General features: G+C 35.2%; 1 protein-coding gene across 7 annotated transcripts in view; it reads left to right on the top strand.

The window, feature by feature from the left end:
* The window catches only part of GSTCD (glutathione S-transferase C-terminal domain containing), a 143,882-nt gene that overhangs the window by 19,500 nt on the left and 102,706 nt on the right, over positions 1-21,676 (top strand). For all 7 annotated transcript variants that reach the window (XM_017862967.1, XM_017862965.1, XM_017862966.1 and 4 more), the window contains one exon: positions 1,216-1,309. In XM_017862967.1, the coding sequence (XP_017718456.1) occupies positions 1,216-1,309 (94 nt within the window). The remainder of the gene's footprint in view (positions 1-1,215; positions 1,310-21,676) is intronic.

The following is a 21,676-nucleotide window of genomic DNA, read 5'->3' as shown; positions in this document are numbered from 1 at the left end:
TGTTGTAAAGTTTTAGTCTCAGCCTTTTTTAGTTTGGATAATGATTTCAAGTTAAGGAAATATAAAGATGAGGCTGGGCATAGTAGCTTACACCTGTGATCCCAGCACTTTGAGAGACTGAGGCAGGCCTATCACTTGAGGTCAGGAGTTCGAGACCAGTCTGGGCAACATGGCAAAACCCTGTCTCTACTAAAATTACAAAAATTAGCTGGGTGTGGTGGTGGCACATGCCTGTGGTCCCAGCTATTCAGGCGGCTGAGGCACCAGAATAGCTTGAACTTGGGAGGGTGGAGGTTGCTAGGTTTCTCTAGCCCTAATGAAAGATTCTTTGTACTATTTCTTTGGGACGCAAATTCAAGTAGTTTTTGTAATGGAAAGTAATCTCATAAACTGATACAAAGCATTTAATGCTGGAGTCTCAGAGATTTTTTATTTGAATAGGTTATTCCTAAAGATAAAAGTAACTGAGCCATGGAGATATCTAAACATAGATACAGATGTAGATATATAGATATAGATATAGATATACACTGTGGACTATGGACCTGGAATGTGATTGGAAGGGATCTGTGAATCCATGTGTATGCCATGCCACTGTACATAGATTAAATAAACAAATGTACAGCTTCTAAGACAGAGAGGATCCTGCAATTTTTTTAATATATTGAAAAGTGGTTCTAATTCTTGAAAATATTGGGAACCATTTGGTTAAACCAGAGAAGTTTTTCTCTAGTGACATTAAAGATGCTTATAAAAGACTAGTATGAGTGGTGTTTTGGGGTATGTGTTAAAGTGGTAGCTTTTAGGCTGTGGGGGTTTTCATATATGTAAACGGAGACCTTGATGGACTTATGCAGAGTTCTTTATTATTTCTGTGTGGATTGTTTTTGATAACATTTTCATCTTCAGCTGAACTTTCTCTTTGGTATCCAATATATTTCTAGGTAGCTTATTACTTCTATAGATCTTCTAGTAATAATTTTAAAATAGCATTACTTTTTATTATCTCAATATAAAAAAATAGGATAGTGTGATGTCAAAATACTCAACACATTGTATTTTTATTTAATTAAAATATGAATTTTAGGGAATAGCTGATGATTATTACTATTTATCCTCCTCCTTACCAATATAGAAATATAATTTTTAGCCTTCAAGAATATAATAAGACTATATTAATTCCTTAATTTAGAAAGAGGCTGTTTCCTTTTCTAGGAAAAGGGCATTGAAGTGATGTTTTCTCCCCACCCTTGCCCTACTTGGACTGTTGATTGGAATGTTCTCCCTGCAGCAGTCAGCCCAAAGGAAGGTGAGTTTTCTTTTCTCTTTAAGTTTTATTCATAATTTGGATACTGTCTTCAGATCTGTCTAATAATTCTGTAAATCTCCCTTTGGCTTTCTCTAACATTCTGATTACACTATCAGTTGAGTTTTCATTTTATTTTTTATTATGAAAATTATATATACATACACACCACTTAGATTTAATATTTCTCACATTTTTCTACATTGTTTTATTTGTTACTGTTTTTTCTTTGCTGACATATTTTGAAAAAAAAAAATTCCAGGTAACATGTCATACTTTAGTACTCATATTTTAAAAATATTGATATCTTAAATAATCACAATGCCATTATCATACCTAATAAAAGTTAAGAAACTTTAATGATCATCTAATGCCCAATTTATAATCCATTTTCTCCAATTGTTTAAAATATTGTTGAGAAATATTGTTTTATTGTTTGGTTTTAAGTTAAATGATTATATTTTCTTTGCTGGAAATTATATTTGGTTTGTTTTTGTTTCTTCTTTATAATTTTTTAAACATAGTTATTTTATATTTTATATTTGTTATTTCTAATAGATAATCATTATTTTATATTTTGTACTTGTTATTTCTAATACTTAATGTTCATAGAGGTATAATTCTGCTGTTTGTTTTTTCTGTTGACTTTATTTCTGGTACCTTATTTTCCTGTGAGTTTTGTAATTTTAGACTGTGAATTCATTTGGGGTTACCTCAATCTGTGGTGTCTTGTGGGACTTGGATTAAGGGTATATTCCCACAGAAAGGGATTATATTTGCTTATACCTACTACGACTTAAGACCACTTAGCGTTGGTTTTTCAGCTTCAAATTTCTTTAAAAAATGTTTAAATTTAATTATATTTATTATTTTTTCATTGACACATAATAATTGTGCATATTTATGGGGAACAATGTGATATTTTGATATATGTATGCAATGCGTAATGATCAAATTAGTGTAATTAGCATATTCATCATCTCAGACATTTATCATTTCTTTGTGTTAGGGACAGTTGAAATCTGCTCTTCCAGCTATTTGAACTGTTATTAATTATAGTCACCCAACAGTGCTGTAGAACCCAGGAACTTATTTTTCTTATCTAGCTGTAATTTTATATCCATTAACCAACTTCTGTCCTTTCCAGGCTCTAGTAACCACTATTCTACTCTCCAATTCTTTGAGACCAACTTTTTTTACCTTCCAAATATAAGTGAGAACATGTGATATTTGTCTTTCTGTGTCTGGTTTATTTTATTTAGAATAATGTCCTCTAAGCTCATCCGTGTTGCTGTGAATGACAAGATTTATTTCATTTTTATGAGTGGATAGTACTCCATCATATATATGTACCACATTTTCTTTATCTCTTCTTCTGTTGATGGACACTTAGGTTGATTCCATATCTTGGCTATTGTGGATAGTGCTGCAATAAACATGTAAGTGTAGATATCTCTTCACTAAGTGTAGATATTTCTTTTCTTTTGGATATATATCCAACAGTGGAATTGCTAGATCCTATAATAGTTCTAATTTCATTTTTGAGAAAAGTCCATACTGTGTTTCATAATGGCTGTACTAGTTTATATTCCTACCAACTGTATATAAGAGTTTCCCTTTCTTTGCATCCTCACCATGTTATTTTTTGACTTTTTAATAATAGACATTCTAACTGGGATGAGAAGATATTGTGGGTTTGATTTGCATTTTCTTGATGACTACTTATTTGTTTTTGCTATTTAGTTGTTTGAATTCCCTGTGTATTCGGGATATTAATCTTTTGTTGGATGAATAGTTTGCAAATATTTTTTCTCTTTCTGATGGTTGTCTCTTCACTTTGTTGATTGTTTCCTTTGCTATATAGGTTTTTAGTTCAATATAATTCTATTTGTCTATTTTTGCTTTTGTTGTCTATGCTTTTATGGTCTTATTCATAAAAACTTGCCCAGTCCAATGTCTAGAAGCATTCTCTTTATATTTTCTTCTAGTAGTTTTATAGTTTTGGGTCTTACATTTAAGTCTTTAATCCATTTTGAGTGGATTTTGGTATATGATGAAATATAAGGTCTACTTTTATTCTACATATGGATATCCAGTTTTTCTAGTACCATTTATTGAAGAGACTGTCCTTTCCCCAGTGAATGTCCTTGACACCTCTGTAAAACATGAGTTGGCTATAAATGAGTAGAGATACACTGGATATTTGTCCTCTGTAAATCTCAAGTTGAAATTTGAACCCAAATGTTGAAAGTGGGATCTCAAGGCAGGTATTTGGTTCATGGGAGCAGATTCCTTATGATTGGCTTTGTGATATCCTCATGGTAATGTGTGAGTTCTCATTCTTAGTTCCCGTGATAACTGGTTGTTGATAAAAGCCTGGTACCTCCTCTACTCTCTCTCTCTTGCTCCCCTTTGCTATGTGATGCCTACTCCCCTTTGCCTTCTGCCATGAGTGGAAGCTTCCTAAGACCCTCATCAGAAGCAGATGCTGACCCTATGCTTCTTGTATAGCCTGCAGAACTGTGAACCAAATAAACCTCTTTTCTTTATAAATTACTCAGCCCCAGATATTCCTTTATAGCAATATACAAATGGACAAAGACAAGTGGATTCATTTCTGGTTCTCTATTCTGTTCCCTTGGTCTATGTGTCTGTTTCTTGTTGAGACGGAGTCTTGCTCTGTCGCCCAGGCTGGAGTGCAGTGGCTGGATCTCAGCTCACTGCAAGCTCCGCCTCCCGGGTTTACGCCATTCTTCTGCCTCAGCCTCCCAAGTAGCTGGGATTGCAGGCGCCCGCCACCTCGCCCAGCTAGTTTTTTGTATTTTTTTTTAGAGATGGGGTTTCACTGTGTTAGCCAGGATGGTCTCGATCTCCTGACCTCGTGATCCACGCGTCTCGGCCTCCCAAAGTGCTGGGATTACAGGCTTGAGCCACTGCGCCCGGCCTATGTGTCTGTTTTTAATGCCAGTACCACACTATTTTGGTTATTATAACTTTGCAGTATATTTGAAAATTAGGTTGTATGAGGCCTTCAGCTTTGTTCCTTTTTCTCAGGATTGCTTTGGCTATTCAGACTCTTCTGTGGTTATACATGAATTTTAGGATTTTTTTTCTATTTTTGTGAGGATTGTCATTAATATTTTCATAGAGATTACATTGAATCTGTAGATCACTTTTGGTACTATGATCATTTTTAACATATTAATTCTTCTAATGCATGAACATGGATGTCTTTTTTGTGTGTGTCCTCTTCAATTTCTTTTATCAGTGTTTTATAGTTTTTCTCTAAAAGTCTTTCACTTCTTTAAATTCATTTTTTTTTTCTCATTTGTCTTGTTTGTTGTTCCTGTATACAGATGCTACAGAATTTTATATGTTGAGTTTGTATCCTGCAGTTTGGCTGAAATTCTTTATCAGTTCTAAGAGTTTCTTGGTAGAGCTTTTGGTAGGTTTTCTATATATAAGATTGTGTCATCTGCAAATAGGGGCAATTTGACTTCTTCCTTGCCAATTTGGATGCCCTTTATTTCTCATGCCTAATTGTTCTGGCTAGGACTTAGTAGGATTCAGTATGGTGAATAAGAGTGGTGAGAATGGGCATCCTTGTCTTGTTCCAGTTCCTAGAAGCTTTCAGTTTTCCCCATTCAGTATGATGTTAGCTATGGGTTTGACATATGACCTTTATTATGTTGAGGCATGTTCCTTTTATACCCAGTTTGTTGAGAGTGTTTTTTTTTTTTTTTTTTTTTTTTTTTTTCTTTTTTTGAGACGGAGTCTGGCTCTGTCTCCCAGGCTGGAGTGCGGTGGGCCGGATCATCAGCTCACTGCAAGCTCCGCCTCCCAGGTTAGCATTCTCCTGCCTCCGCCTTTCCCAAGTAGCTGGGATACAGGCGCCCGCCTCGTCGCCCGGCTAGTTTTTTGTATTTCCTAGTAAGACGGGTTTCACCGTATTAGCCAGGATGGTCTCGATCTCCTGAAACCCTTGTGTCCGCTCACGTCTCGGCCTTCAAAGTGCTGGGATTACAGGCTTGAGGCCACCGCGCCCGGCCGAAGAGTTTTTATTACTATTACAAAGGATGTTGAATTTTATCAACTGCATTTGGTGTATCTATTGAGATAATCACATAAGTTTTGCCCCTCATTCTGTTGATATAATGTATCTGATTTATTGATTTGCATATGTTGAATTATCCTTGTATTACTGGGATAAATTCCACTTGATCATGGTAATGAGTGTTGTAATGTGCTGTTGGATTTTCTGTTTGCTAGTATTTTGTTGCGGATTTTTGCATCACTCTTTATCAGGGATATTGGCCTATAGTTTTCTTTTTCTCTTGTATAATTTTCTCTTTTTTTGTTGTATTCTTGTCTAGTTTTTGTATCATGGTAGTGCTAGCCTCATAGAATGAGTTTTGAGTAATTCCCTCCTCTTCAATTTTCTGGAAGAGTTTGAGAAGAACTGGTATTAGATCTTCTTTGAATGTTTGGTATAATTCAGCTGTGAAGTCATCAAGTCCTAAGCTTTTCTTTGATGGGAGACTTTTTATTACTAATTCCATCTTGTTACTCATAATTGGTCTATTTCTAGGAGGTAGGACACTGCTTCAGCATAGGCATTGGGAAGACATGACTGCAGTTGGTGGCCAAAGTACTGTTTTTCCAAGAGACTGTGTACTTTTTCAGCTCACACACAGAGGGGTATGACTGCTCTTGGTCAAAGCCCCATTTACCTGGGATGTCTTGTGTTGCTTCAGTTCTGGTCCAGAGAGGCACGGTATAGCAAAGACTGGGAGAGATTTTTAGAACAGCTCTTTCAGGCCATCATTTTCCTTAGAGGCAGTGTGCAGCTTCGGCTCAGTCCCCTAAGAGCAGGTGCAGACATGACTGAAGGATGGAACGATTCTGCCAGAACACCATTTCTCCGGGAATGAGTGCGCAGCTTCAGCTCTAGCTGTGAGTGGGGACTAGGAGGAGTGCATGAAGCAGCTCCACTACTGCTTGAACCCACAGGGAGTGGTATAAGAGCTGGTCACAGCTAGGCTTGGGGATGTCAGGGCACTGGGCAAGAGTGGTTTGGCAGCAGCTTAGCCTCAGAGATGAAGGGATATTGTGAGTACTCGCCTCCGAGCAACACTCCAACAGTAGTTCCAGTTTGAAGATGGCTTTGTGCAGTAGCCACATAGGCCCCAGGCTGCAAGGCATACTGTCAGCTCCTTCTCTGTGGGAAGACGGCTATGTGGACTACAGGCAGCTCCCTCAGCTGGGCTTCACTACACCGATCAACACTTTGAACAAGTATAGTCCTCACTACTGGAGTGAGGACTATAGTTTTGCTTGCCTTTTGCTAGCCTTTCCCCATGGGGAGAAGTTCCTCCGAATTCCCATCTGATCCCTGCTGGGGAGTGGGGTGGTGGAGACCAGGTGTTTCCCTCAGTTCTCTGTACGGCTATCCTGAGTTCCTGTGTTCACCTGCATTTCTGTTACTTCTTTGATGTACTCCAGCACTCTCCTTTAGTCATTTTCATTGTGATGTAGTTATTTATTAGTTGTTTAGGCTGTTTTTGTGGTGGGGGTATGGGAGGCTCAGGCATATGGAGTGCTAGGGGCTTCTTAAGCACAGATTCTTTAAACATTTTTTCATCTAAAACTGAGACTTAAACAGACAAGTTACCTTTTATCATCTTCCTTTGTTGTTGGGTAGAACTTTTTTCATGTGTCTTTTCAGAGGGAATATAGCTTTTGAAGGTTTCTGCTTTCAGGTAGTGATATTTGTTCCAACTCTTCATCATGCTGGGATGAAGGACTGGCCTCTTTTTGTCCTACTGTTAAAGTCTGGGTCCCTATTATTAGCAAATACCCTCAGAGCAGCCATAGTGTCAGTTCAAGACTTATATAAATTTTCAGCAATCCCCCAACTTTTTACCGCCTCACGTTCTTAAAGCTCTATAAATTTTCCTTATTCTGAGAAACCCACCTAGACATGTAAAGGATGCTTGTTTAATTTTAAATACCATTTTAGGTGTTTTTTAGATAGAGAATTCTTTAGAATAGCTCAATTTCTTCAATTATTCACTTATTCTTTACTTTTATATTTAGCCATATATAACTTTTAATTTTTAATCCTCTTTGAAGTAGTTGCCTTCCCTTTTCATATTCTTTTTTTCTGTGATACTACCTAATATTGCCTGTATCTTACGGGTCAATTCTGTTCTGTCAATCAAGGAAATAATTTAGAATTCTCTCAGTATGGAAGAAGATCATATTGGAGAATTAATATTTCTGCCCCAAAGATATTTTATAAAATAAAATTGTTTTACTGTTTTAAATAAATATATTTGAAAATTATATGTATGTATATTTGAAAATTAGGTTGTATGAGGCCTTCAGCTTTGTTCCTTTTGCTCAGGATTGCTTTGACTATTCAGACTCTTCTGTGGTTATACATGAATTTGTCATAATACTGTGACAAATAAAATTGAATTTTTGGTCCTTTATTAATTGTATACAAAGATAGTAAATAATTTGTTAGTGTTTTAATTTTATATATTTTCTGACATTTCAAAATTTAAATGTTTTATGGTACTTACAATTGATTTTGACTGTACACACTTATGTTATAATATTGATTTTGAACAAACTAAACTTAGAATTTACTAAACTTAAAAATCCAATTTTCATTAATATTTATGTTTATCAAGAAATGAAAACAGAGTTTTCTAAATGCCACATGTTTTGCTTTATCCATAATTTATTTACTTGGAGCCAAAATAATATTTTCACTTATTAGTATGAGCAAACAATTACATCAGCTACGAACTGAAGGAGATCTCACATTAAACATTCATGGCTGGTCGTTTTTCTGGTTAGAAGTTAATATCTAACAGAGTCCATGGAATATATTACTCATTGCATCGCTCTAATTGGATCATGTTGTTTTCATAATATTATGACAAAGAAGCAACTCTTAACAGCAGGGCTATAGGGTTTACTCACATTACATTCACTGTTTCTTAAAAGGTTTACAGTCTGTTAAAGTAAGGCAGAATTGTGGCATTTTAAGTTTGTTGTTTTCAGTTCTGGTAATTTCAAACATTGCATGATAATAGGACTTTTGTGAAATAAAACTATGTAGGGGTGTGAAGGATCACTATGAAAACACTCTTAAGATGTATGTTTCTGTACTGTCAGGAGAAATCTCTAATACAACCTGTATTATAGTAAGATTTTATTGGTACTTGGTTCATTTGGATATTTGGATGTCTCAACGACTGACTCCTTATACTGAATTCATTGAATTACATCAAGATTTGGGTGCATATTACAATAACTATTCTTTTTACTAATAAAGGCTGTATTAATCCTCATGATAGAAGCTATTTTTTTTTTAGGCCCATCCAATCTGCCATCCTCTGCTCTTACCCATTTCTCTCCCCATATCTTATCTACCATCCCTTGAACTTTTTACTGTTTCTTTTATACAACCTATATTTACTATTTACATGTCTCTCCTTTTTTCTTCCAGCCTTGAATATTCTTCTTCCCGGTCCCCTTGCTGGTTGAAATTATATTTGCCTTTTAAGGATCAATTCAAATGCTGTTTCCTTCATTAAGTCTTCTCTATGGAGTCAACCTGCCTGAAATTTAGTTAACTACCTAGCTAGATAACCCATGGCCAGATACTCATCTTCTCTGTGCCTTGGTTGCCTCATCTGTGGAATGGAGATAATAGTGTATACCTTATGGAGTTGTTGGTACAGTCAGTGCATTAATACGGAAAGCAATTAGCACAGTGCCTAGGAAATTGTGAATGTTAAATATTTGCTCATATGGAAGTCACATTAATTACTACCTCTTGATATCCTGTTAGTGCTTTCTCTTTTTTGTTGTTTTTACTTTTTTTTTTTTTTTATTTCTTAGAGACGTGGTCTCACTCTGTCACCCAGACTGAAGTGCAGTGGCTCAATGATAGCTCATTGCAGCAGCCTCTACTATTGAGTGCAAGCAGTCCTCCCACCTTACCTTCCCGATTAGCTAGGACTACAGGTGCATGCCACCACACCTGGCTGATTTTTCAGTTTTGTGTAGAGACAGAGGTCTCACTGTGTTGCCTAGGCTGGACCTTTTGTAATTTCTTTCTTTTTTCTTTTTTTTTTTTTTTTGAGAGAGTCTTGATCTGTCACCCAGGCTGGAGTGCCGTGGGCGATCTCGGCTCACTGCAAGCTCTGCCTCCCGGTGTCACACCATTCTCCTGCCTCAGCCTCCCGAGTATCTGGGACTACAGGCGCCCACCACCACACCCGTCTAATTTTTTTGTATTTTTAGTAGAGATGGGGTTTCACCATGTTAGCCAGGATGGTCATGATCTCCTGACCTTGTGATCCACCCGCGTTGGCCTCCCAAAGTGCTGGGATTACAGGCGTGAGCCACCGTGCCTGTAATTTCTTATACTTCATATTTTGTATTTATATTATGCTTCTATTACACTAATTATTTATGTGCATGTTTTTCTTCTTCAATAGACTGTGAACTCTTTGAATGTAGGACTCCTTGAGCTAGATACTCGATTATTTTTTATTAAACTGAATGACTTGAAACTACAGATTCTTTTTTTAAATGTCCCAAATTTCTGCTTTATCTAGGAAAGTCTTTAATTTCTTTTATCTCATGTAGATTTCAAAGGCTGAAATAATTGAGCTTTTTAGTTTCAAGAAAAAACTGAGGATTTAATGTACCCAATATATATATATATATATTTATATATATACTATATTTTGTTGTTGTTGTTGTTGTTGAGATGAGTCTTGCTGTGTGCCGGGCTGGAGCCGTCTGCTAAGGGCATGATCTCGCTCGGACTCGCAAGCGTCCCCTCCCTGGGTCACGCCGGTGTCTCCTGCTCAGGCTCCGACGTAGCTGGACTACAGGCCCACCACCACGCCCGACTAATTTTTGTATTTTTAGTAGAGACGGGGTTTCACCGTGTTAGCCAGGATGCGTCTCGATTCTCCTGACTCGTGATCCGCCCACTCGGCCCTCCCAAATGCTGGGATTACAGGCGTGAGCACTGCGCCGCGGCCTATTATTATATTTTAATAAACTGGGAGTAAGTTGCAGACAGTGTTCACTTTGACTCCTAAATGCTTAAATATTTCCTAAAAACAGGACATTTCTTTTTTTGTTTTGTTTTTGAGATGGCGTCTGGCTCTGTCTCCCAGGCTGGAGTGCAGTGGCGCAATCTTGGCTCACTGCAAGCTCCGCCTCCCGTGTTCACGCCGTTCTCGTAACTCAGCCTCCGGAGTAGCTGGGACTGTAGGCCCCCACCACCACGCGTGGCTAATTTTTTTTTGCATTTTTAGTAGAGATGGGGTTTCACCGTGTTAGCCAGGATGGTCTCGACCTCCTGACCTCGTGATCCGCCCGCCTCGGGCTTCAACGTGTTGGGATTACAGGTGTGAGCCACAGCACCCAGCCGAAACAGAACATTCTTTTACATCTTTATAGTATAGTTATCAAACAGGATGTTTAATTTAGTACACATTATTATGTAACCTATAGTCTGACAGATTTTTGGCACGTTTAGTTGCATTAAGATGAAACAGTTTACAGCCTTTGTCTTTCATAACATGGTCATTTTTGGAATAGTTCAGGCCATATTTTTATAGAATGTCTCTCAATTTGGATTTGTCTGATTTTCCTCATGAGTAGATTCAAGTTATGCATTTTGGGCAGGAATATCACAGATGCGATGTTTTATTCTTTTCAGTGCAGCCTATCAGGAGGCACATTATGTCAGTTTGCACACAGTGCTATTTGGTTAAGCTTTATTGAATTAATAAGTAATTTGTAGAGAGATACTTTGAGACTATGTAATAACTTGTTTCTTTTCAACTTTGCACTCACTAGTTTATATTCATTGGATGCTTCTTGCCTATGATAGTTACAAAATGGTGATTTTCAACTGACATCCCTCTATATTTGTTAGTTGCCACTCTTCTGTAAGAAAGTTTTTTTCTCCTCTTTTTATTTCCTTATTTACCATCAGTATTAACTCATAAATTTTTATTTTATTAAGTGACTTATAATTCAACACTATTATTATTAGTTTTAATGCTCAAGTTGTCACAGGTTGTGAGTGGCAACCTGACTTTTGATCCTTTGGAAACGCTCCCAATCATTCTATGGCGACTTCCTTAATTTCTGGCATAACGACATATTACAGGTTTATCGTGTCATTTACCTGCCCCAGCCGTAGAGTCAGCTGTTTCTCGAAGGAGTCCTGGATCCCTTTACTAGAGAAGGGCATTTAGAAATTAAGATTAAGGCACTAGGTGTGCTCATTGTTAATGAACTGTTATAGCTTCTAGGTCATCTCAGTAGGGACCTGTATGTATAGATCTATTAGGAAATAGATGTATGCATACATTCAGGTACACATACACATACATATACAACTATACACATCAATGTCTACTGATGTATCTATATCTTTTATCCATCTATCTATATATATGTATACTAAAAATCGTGAGTTTATACAGATACATCTAATTCAAATCTAATAATATAGGATTCTTCCTGCTTTTTCCAAATTCAGTATCTGTATCTGCCTTTTCTAACAGTAAAAAAATAGCCCTTAACGTCATTATTGCATTTGCTCATTTTGTCAGTCTCTCAATATGTGAACAGTAGTTTCAGAATTACTATACCCACATCTGTGTGAGAAATATACCTACTGAGTTGAATTCCAGATGGTTTACCTTTATTTTCATCTTTGAAGTGAGATATATAGTCAAAGTTCTCATACAGATTCTTGTGCTATTCTGTACAAAATGAATTTTATAAAGTAAAGAATGAAAGGTTTTAGTTAGTATTAATCATGTTCCCTAACACAAAGAGATTTGGCTGTGATCATCAATATTCAACTAATAGTTTTCTACTTCACTGAGAACATCCAGGCTATTGTATACTCTTTTACTATTTGGCCTCAAATACCTCTGTGATTTCCTTCTTTGTGTGATGAATGAGGGTAAATACTGTTTGAGCCTGAGGACTCCTTTGTTAAGTCCAGAGTCACCCTCTGTTTTTGCCTTGTGAATTTTTGTCCTCTGAGTATAAAAGAGGGTTATGGTCTTTTGCCTTAAGACCTAGAACAGAGCTGGCCTAAGCCACTTAATCCATGCATTATTTCACTGTGGCCCTCTCTGTTCTCCAGTAGTTCTTAGGTAGGTGGTTCCTATATTAGAGGTTGCTACTAGCTCATAATAACTATATCAATCATGTAGGAGGGAAGATAGTCAGAAGCATGACCTTACATAAGATAAAGAAGACAAGAAGGTGCTTAGGTGTTGTTCCAGTTATAATCTCTTTTATTCACACATTCGATGTCTTAGAAATGTGGCCCCATTAAATGTACCTGAGAACTTAGTTTTGCTTTTAAGCTACATGAAAGTACCATCTTCTAGGGAGAGTAATATGGGGAGAGTGCATAAAAACCTTAAACATTACCACCCATTCACCCTCATCCTTGTCCCCTACTTTAGAGTACAACTGACCCTTGAACAACATGGGGGTTAGGGTCGCTGTATCCCCATGCAGTTGAAAATCTGCATATAACTTTTGACTTCCCAAAAACTTAATAGCCTATTGTTGACTGGAAGCCTCACCAATAACCTAAACAGTTGATTAACACATATTTTATATGTTATATGTATTATAATAAAGTAAGCTTGAGAAAAGGTGATAAAAATCATAAGGAAGAGAAAATATATTTACTATTTATTAGGTGGAAATGAATCACCATCAAGGTGTACATTCTCATCATCTTCATTTTAGGTAAGTTAAAGATGAGGAGGAGGTGGAGGGGTTGGTCTTGCAGTCTCAGGGATAGCAGAGCAGTTCAAACCTGTCGGTCAAGTGTGTGTACTTCTCAGCTGAGATAAAAGGGAAAAATTTAATGCCAGAGTTTTATCTGTTCAAATATTATCAAAAGGAGATATTATAGTGTCTTCTTTCTAGGGGGCTTTAAAGCTAGCAGATGACATTGCTTGGGATAATAATTAATGAAATCTTAGAACAAGAATTATGAACCAGTATATTCTAACTCTTTACGTAGATCACTGATTGAATTGATGTTTCTAGGAAAGATGAAATTTTTTAATTCTAGTAGCAGATTGTTCTCTTAGTAGTGAGATATTCTTATCAACCTTTATGTATAGTTATTATTGTTGACTAAAGTTTTAAATGTAAAGACTTGTCCTTATGAGGATCATTTATATAAATACTCTGGTTTTTTCCCATTTATTTTCTGTAAAATATTTGGGGTTGAAAAGAATGAACTGATGCTTAACATTAGGAAAAAATATAAAACAAGATAGTGATGTATAACTAATAAAATTGGCTTCAATAAAAGTCTGTGTGCCGTAGTCCCTACTCCTTTGTTGTGTTTCTATAAACCAACAGCAGCACCCCTTCTTTCTTCTCCCAGCAGAAGTGATTTGGGGAAGCGAGGGAAGAGTGTGGTCAAGGTCTTTGGAAAGAGGTGGATACAAGGTGAAGAATGAAAGGGCTAAAGGCAGCCTTTTCCCCTATTATTGATTCTTAACTAGGTTCTTACCAACCCTTGAGTATATGGTAAATATGTAGGCACATTATTTATTGCTATTCTTGCCAGAAAGCAAGGGATGCTAAAAATTCACCAAAGAATGGTCTCATCCACAATGTCAGTAATGCTGTCCTTTGCGGGGAATCCAAAACACAAAAGGTTTTTCTAAGGCCAGTAGGCAGGACATCCAGATGCTGCTTTGTCCTAAATCATTACTTTTCAAACTAGGATATCTATCAGAATCATTTGAAAGTCTTGTTAAAACAGATTGCAGGGCTCTACCCCACAGTTTCTCTTACAGGTCTACGGTAGAGCCCTAGAATTGCATTTCTAAGAAATATCTCTGTGTATTGCTTCTACTGCTTTGGAAACCACACCATGTGAAGTATTACCCTAGGGAACCAATATAATGCATGCACTGGCTGCTTGATTTCACTCTTTGCCACCCAAATAACATGAATAGTATCAAACCTGTTCAAATATTTCTTTACAACTTATTCTGTTTTTAGCAAAGAGTAAGTCATATGTAAGGGTTTGTGCATATCTCTGTGCTATTTGCTAACTATGAGAATGTCTATTTTAGACCAGTTATACTGACAAATATAAGTGGAAGTAAAAGTATCCTGATACTGTAAATAAAAATAATGGTCTATTTTAAGAAAATTTTATTTCTGAAATACTCATCTTGGGTTCTTATTATTTCTACTTTACCACACTAGATGAGACTCAAAACTAGCACATTTGTTTTCTTACTCTTAAAAAATTATCCAGTTAGACAGTATAAACTGTTTTTGTTGTTGTTGTTGTTGTTGTTGTTTATATTAAATAACTTTAGATTTTAAGGCTATTACATTTTGAACTTTTTGGCATTTAAAATACTAAAAGTGGCCAGGCATGGTGGCTCACGCGTGTAGTCCCAGCACTTTGGGAAGCTGAGGCAGGTGGATCACTTGAGGTCAGGAGTTCAAGACCAGCCTGTCCAATAAGGTAAAACGCTGTCTCAACCTAAAATACAAAAATTAGCTGTGTGTGGTGGTACGCGCCTGTGGTCCCAACTACTTGGGAGGCTGAGGTGAGAGAATTTCTTGAACCTAGGAGGTGGAGGTTGGGGTGAGTCAAGATCATGCCACTGTATTCCAGCCTGGGCGACAGAGCGAGACTCCATCTCAAGAAGAAAAAACAAAATACTAAAAGCATATCAATAGTATGAGATCAAAGAGATGGTTTTGTTTTGTTTTGTTTTGTTTTTTCATTTTCTGGGAAAATATTCCTAACTTAAATGTTTTCATTTCTCTAAGTTATATTTAGCTGTGAAATTCAAAACTGCCCATATTTGACTCAGAACTCTACCAATTTTGAGTATTTTCTCTTCTATTAAGAGTGAAATTCTCAATGCGCATTTTGTTGCTTTGTCAAAATATTATTTAAAGTATTTAAACTTATTTTTAATCTGAAATTAAATGCTTCTAAACAATTCTATATATAAATATGGGCACAATTTATATTAAATGGTTTAAAATATAACAAGATTGGCAAGAACATGGTTTTATCTGCTTAATAATACTCTTTGGATTTAGTGCAAAACATGTGTATCAATTATAGAAATTGAAATAGATCTATATTACATATGATATGTATTATATATTATATATATGAGTGATATATATAACCATGTATTAAATTCATTATTTTTCTGGTAGAAAGTTAGAGAAGTCAGCCAGAGTAATAGGAAAAAGAATTTAAACTGGCAAAGCGATGGATAAAATTTTATTGGGCAAAATTATCTCAGTTATGACATTAAGCATTCCTTATATTAACATTTTTTTTTAAAATAGAATAATTATGCTTGGCAATTAACAGGTGTTACTGTTGATAGGAATATTTTACAATAGGTTTGAATGAAAACCATAACTCATTTGGTGAACTTTTAAAAATAAAAAAGTAATGTACCATATAATCTTTATTGGTGAGGAACGTAACAAAGAAGTAGAGAGCTAGTAGAAAGGTACTGTTATTTTTCAGTGTTACTGTCTTCTTGTGAAACATTAAAAGGTTTAATAAGAAAAAAGAACCATGTAAAATGCACAGTTTTATAATTGATAATATATTTTATTATTTAAATTTTAAAAGGTTCTTAAAAATTTCACATGAAGTGACACAAAACATAATTTAATCAAATTCTCCTGAAATGTATCTGTAGGTACAACATAATTTTTATCAAAATCTGAAGACCTTTTGTGGCTGTAGACAAGCTTATTCTAAATTTTATATGGAAAAAACAATTTGAAAAGAAAACAGAATCACTCTAGTCAGTGTTAAGACTTACTACATAGCTATAGTAATTGGAGAGATAGACATATAGAACAATAAAACAGAATAGAGAAGCATAAAAGGTATAAAAGCAACTCAATGGAAGAAGGATAGTCTTTTCAGCAATCATTGCTCTATCAATTGGACATCCATAGGCAAAAAAAAAAAAAAAAAAAAAAACAACTCTACCTAAATTGCACACCTTATATAAAAGTTAACCCAAAATAGATCATGGAATTAAATATAAAAATTTAAACATAAAGCTTTAGAAGAAAATATACACAAAATGCTTTGGGACCTAAGCAAAGAGTAAGCAGTATATTCTTATATGACACCAAGAGCGTGATCCATTTTATAAAAATTGATAAATGGGACTTCATCAAAATTAAAAACCTTTGCCCTGCCAAAGACTATTAAAAGAATGATAAAACAAGCTCTAGACTGGAAGAAAATATTTGCAAACCACAAATATTCACAAATTCGACAAAGAACTTGGATCAAGAATATATAAAGAGTTCTCAAATCTCAACAGTTAAACAAATAAATGAAAGTCCAATTAGAAAATGGGCAAAAGACGTGAACAGACATTTCACCAAAGAGCATATAAGATGGCACATGCATATATGAAAATTTCTTCTATTTTAGCAATTAATATGAAGAAAATGTAAATTTAAACTATAATGAGATATTACTACACACCTATCAGAATGTCTAGAATTGAAAAGTAACAACACTGAATGCTGACAAGGATGCAGAGAAACTGGATCACGCATACATTGCTGGTAGGAATGTAAAATGGTACAGCCACTCTAGAAAATAGTTTGTCAGTTTCTTACAAAACTGAACATGCAACTACCATAAGACTCAGTAATTGCACTTTTTGGGATTCATTCCAGAGAAATAACAACTTATATTAACATGAAAATCTGCACAAGAATGTTTATAGCAATGTTATCCTTCGTGGCCCCCTAACTGGAAATAACCCAAATATCGTTCAATAGGTGAATGATGCTGGTATATCTGTGCAATGGAATACTATTCAGCAATAAAAAAGAATGGACTATTAATACTTGCAACAAGTTGGATGGATCTCAAGGGCATTGTGGTTAATGAAAAAAAAAAGTCTGAAAAGGTTACCTATACTGTATGTTTGCCTTTATATAACATTATCAAAATGATAAAACTAAAAAGATGGAGAAGAGGTTAATATTTGACAGGGATCAAGAATGGCGTTAGCAAGGTGCCCCCTTGTGGAGAGGGGTTTGTTACACAACTTTATACATGGAATCAAGTTGGATAAAAGGATACGTATACTGACAAGTGCATGCATGTAAAAACTTGTGAGAACTAAGGTCTGTAGTTAACAGTATTGTACTAATAATGATTTCCTAGTTTTGTTATTGTACTAAAATTATTTAAGGTGTAACCATTGGAGAATCTGGGTGAGGAGTTCATGGGAGTCTTACACTATTATTGCAACTCCCTGTGAGTCTATAAACGTTTCAAAATAAAAAAATTAAAAATGATTTAAGCAGAAATATTTGGAAAAATCAGGAAAATTAAGAATATTGAAATACTTCTCAGCTCACCTTTTTTCAAACAAAAAAATTGGGGAGATGGTGTAAATCAAATGATAGTTTAATACAAGACAAGAGCTGCAAAGACATCTGAATATATTTTCTTTGTAATTAATAGCAATGCAGTACTAGTATACACAGGTAAACTTTGACTTTCACCTTTGACAGTCAGACTTAACAAGTTGCTATTCCTAAGCTCACAGAGAAATGGATAAAGTCAAACTGGCGTAGCATAATTTGAGTTTCCTTATCAACATTGCTTCAGAACAGTGATTAATATAGTCTAGGAGTAGTTCAATAATTAAGCCTGGCTAATAGTTTACCCTAGGCTCCCTGAAAACTTCGAAGATGTTATGGTGTTATAGATGTTATGTTCATGGAGAAGGAGAAGTAGGGGAAATTCTTTCATACTGAAAGCTTAATAGTATCCAATTTCAATTATACATCTCCATTCAAAAAACTGAAAACTGAAACTAAGTATCTTATTTTGACTGTAAAAATGACTGAGTGAATGAGATCGTTTTGAACTTTAAGTTTAGCTTAGATATGTAGAGGGCACAGTTGTATAACATTATACTGTTACCTAAATCCCATGGAACTACTTTGCTGTAAGCAAGGCCTGAAAGAGTAGCTAGATTAAATTCAAGTTTTATACTTTAGAGTCCTCAACAAAAATAGGCACATGCCCTGTATCTAACATAGAGATGGCAATTCTTTAGGTAGGACAGCACTGGTAAAATGGGCTCACAGCTTTAGTGCCTCATTGCCACATATTGTATGGCTCACTGGGTTTCTCTCTCTCTTTTTCTTTTTTGAGCCATGAAGCCGGATTGTCTTCTTAGGAAAATACAATGCTTTTTTGTTTGTTTGTTTTAAGTATACTAACTGTAGCATGTGATTAAAAGAGAAAGGTTAAAAGTCTTTTTTCTTCTTGGAGTTAGATTTGCTGTAATTCTTAGTATTATGTTATGCTTTGTTCTCTTCTGTAGGGTTAGACTTCAAGAACCCTATTTATAGACCATGTTTTTAAGTACTTTACAGAGACCATAATGACTGATTATCAGTAAAGGTTTTGATGGCCAATATCAAGGGTATATTACATACAATCTTCTAGAAGTATTGCTTTTTAAAACAAAATACAGTTATTTGATGTGAGGAAACATCTATGTGATCATACAAATTTATCTGAGGTTTATTTTATTTAGGTCATATGTAGGGTATAAAAATTGGGAATTTTTTTTGTCTATGGGAAATGAACAAATTGAATGTTTATTGAATAATCAAGGCGATTTGGGTTTGGTTTTGACTTCACTAAGTTGTTTGTCATAGCACTATGCAAGTTTGAAAATTACCATGGTTTATTTTAGAGATATTATGAGTTTACTAGTAAGAAACTTCAAATTATCCATTCAAAGGTATACTTAAGTATTAATAGTACTTACTATTTTTAAGTATTAATATGTTTCAGAGATCATTTTGCTTCAAAGGTTAAAACAGGATTTATGTGAATAATGAAATGCTTGTTTCTGAAAACCTTTACCAGCCAAGGGTTCAATTCTCTCTTCAATTAGTATTGAAATGTAGTTGTGTGGGGCCATTTTAATTTAGCAAGACTTCCTGGTGAATTTATCTGGAGCAATTCCCAGTTCTACTATGTTTCTAGCAGCATCTGCATTATCTTAGGGTAGAAATATGTATCCATTTCAAGATAAGACTTTTCCTAAGCACTTTATATTTTTTTCTTTATGAGTTTTTCCATTGATCACAAATCCTGGATACCATAATAAAAGGCTGTGGTGTTTTAGAATGAGGCAGCTTTAGATGAAAATTTGTAAATATTTGACATAAATTATTAATGGGTAAACTTTTAGCAATAAACCACTTTAAGTAGAACAAAACTTACTGTTGAGAGTCATCCAGAAGAATGAGGGACAGGAAAGAACGTTTTCTCTAAAACAAAGATATTGCAATAAAGCATTTAGTTCCAGCTTTCAGCATGATTTCTAATAAAGATAAAAGAATGAACAATGGCAACCATTCACAGAGTTATTTGTAGTTACATATAAATTATATGTGCAGTTGGATGTATTCATGAACCAACCTGGGATTAAAAATACTTGAAAAAAATTTGCATCTGTTCTGAACATGTACAGACTTTTTTCTTGTCACGATGCTCTAAATAATACAGTAGAACTATTTACATAGCATTTACATTGTATTAGGTATTACAAGTAATCTAGAGATGACAGTATATGGGAGGATGTGCATAGGTTATGTGCAGATATTATGCTATTTGTATCAGGGACTTGAGCATTCATAGATTTTAGTATCTGTGGGAGGTCATAGAATCAATCCTTCACTGATATTGATGGATGACTGTAATTTATACATAAACTATGCATACCTGCTCTGAAAACCCTGAAGTTTATTTCTGTTTATAATTAATGCAAAACTGGCTCTTTATTAATTCCATTTTGTACATTTGCAAAAAGGCTTTTCTTGAATAATTTATCTCTTGTATTACCTTTCCAGACTTCTTTTAAATATCTCACAGTAATATTGTTTTAAGCTTAAAATTTTGACATTGCTAAACTTTCCTGAATTTTTTTTTTAATCCTAATGCTTATAGGAGTTGGAGGGAAAACTAATGATGTGGATACCTGTTTTTCTGCTAATGGGAACTAATTAGTACTGTTCATTACAATTGAAATTGGCATTCTCTGTGCTATTCCAGACAGTTATGATAAAAATCAGCTCAACTATACAAGGAACTATTTTATTCCATGCTTTGAACCAGCTCCTCTTAGCACCCAAGCCCATTCATTATTTTTATTTAATTAGGCCAACTCACATTGGAGAGATACCTGAAGCAAGGAAATTTCCTTAATAACTATGTAATAACAATAGCTCACAGGTACTTAAACAATACAGTTGTCTAAGATTGAATCGTCAGAAGGGGAAAAATGTTATCCTTAACCATAGGGCAAAAATGTAGTTATAAATAGACAACCATCATTATTTAAATGGCATAAATATGCAATATTAGTAATCCATAGTATAATGTTTATAGATGTGAATTTTGTATGCTTATTTGGGGAACATTGTTAAATGTATTTTTATGTTGAAATTTGTAGTCACATTTGAAAGTTGACTGTATTCTGTACACAAAAATGCAAACATATGCTTCCTAGGAAAAAATAGAAATTTTGCATATGATTACACAGCAAATATTTTCTAAAACTGGGGCAAAGTCTTAATTCCCAGGACAACTCCTTATCTTAAAAACAGATTATTTTATATGAAGGTTTTACTCTGACTTGTCTGTTGAAATGAGAAAGCAAAAGTATTTTTGTGGCAGTGTGCACTCTAATAAACAAGATATTAAAATGTTTGGAGGGGCTGGAAATAGGGTCATGCCCCACCCCTTTTTAATAACTTTATTGACTAAATACTTCCATTTCCTAGGGAAATAATTCACATTTGATATTTTTCAGCAAAACAAGAAAAGGAGAGAAAACTTAACTGTAAAAGGCAATATTATAGAAAATGACTTAGAAAGTTGCTTTCTGACTGGGTGCAGTGGTTCATTCCTGTAATCCCAGCACTTTGGGAGGCTGAGACAGGAGGATCACTTGTGTCCAGGAGTTCAAGATCAGCCTGAGCAAGATCAGTGAGTTTAACATCAGTGAGATTTCTTTTCTCCCAAAAAAAAAAAAAAATTAACAGGTGTGGTAATGTACACCTGTAGTTCCTGCTACTAGGGATCACACCACTGCACACAGCCTGGGTAACAGAGTGAGATCTGGGGAAGGAAGGAAGTAAGGAGGGAAGGAGGGAGGAAAGAGGGAGGGAGGGAGGGAAGGAGGGAGGGAGGAAGGAAGGAAG

This window comes from Rhinopithecus bieti, unplaced genomic scaffold (assembly GCF_001698545.2).
Source record: "Rhinopithecus bieti isolate Rb0 unplaced genomic scaffold, ASM169854v2 scaffold_64846, whole genome shotgun sequence".
Taxonomy (NCBI): Eukaryota; Metazoa; Chordata; class Mammalia; order Primates; family Cercopithecidae; genus Rhinopithecus; species Rhinopithecus bieti.
The sequence above is the reverse complement of the archived record's forward strand: the minus strand, read 5'-3'. Positions and strand labels throughout refer to the sequence as shown.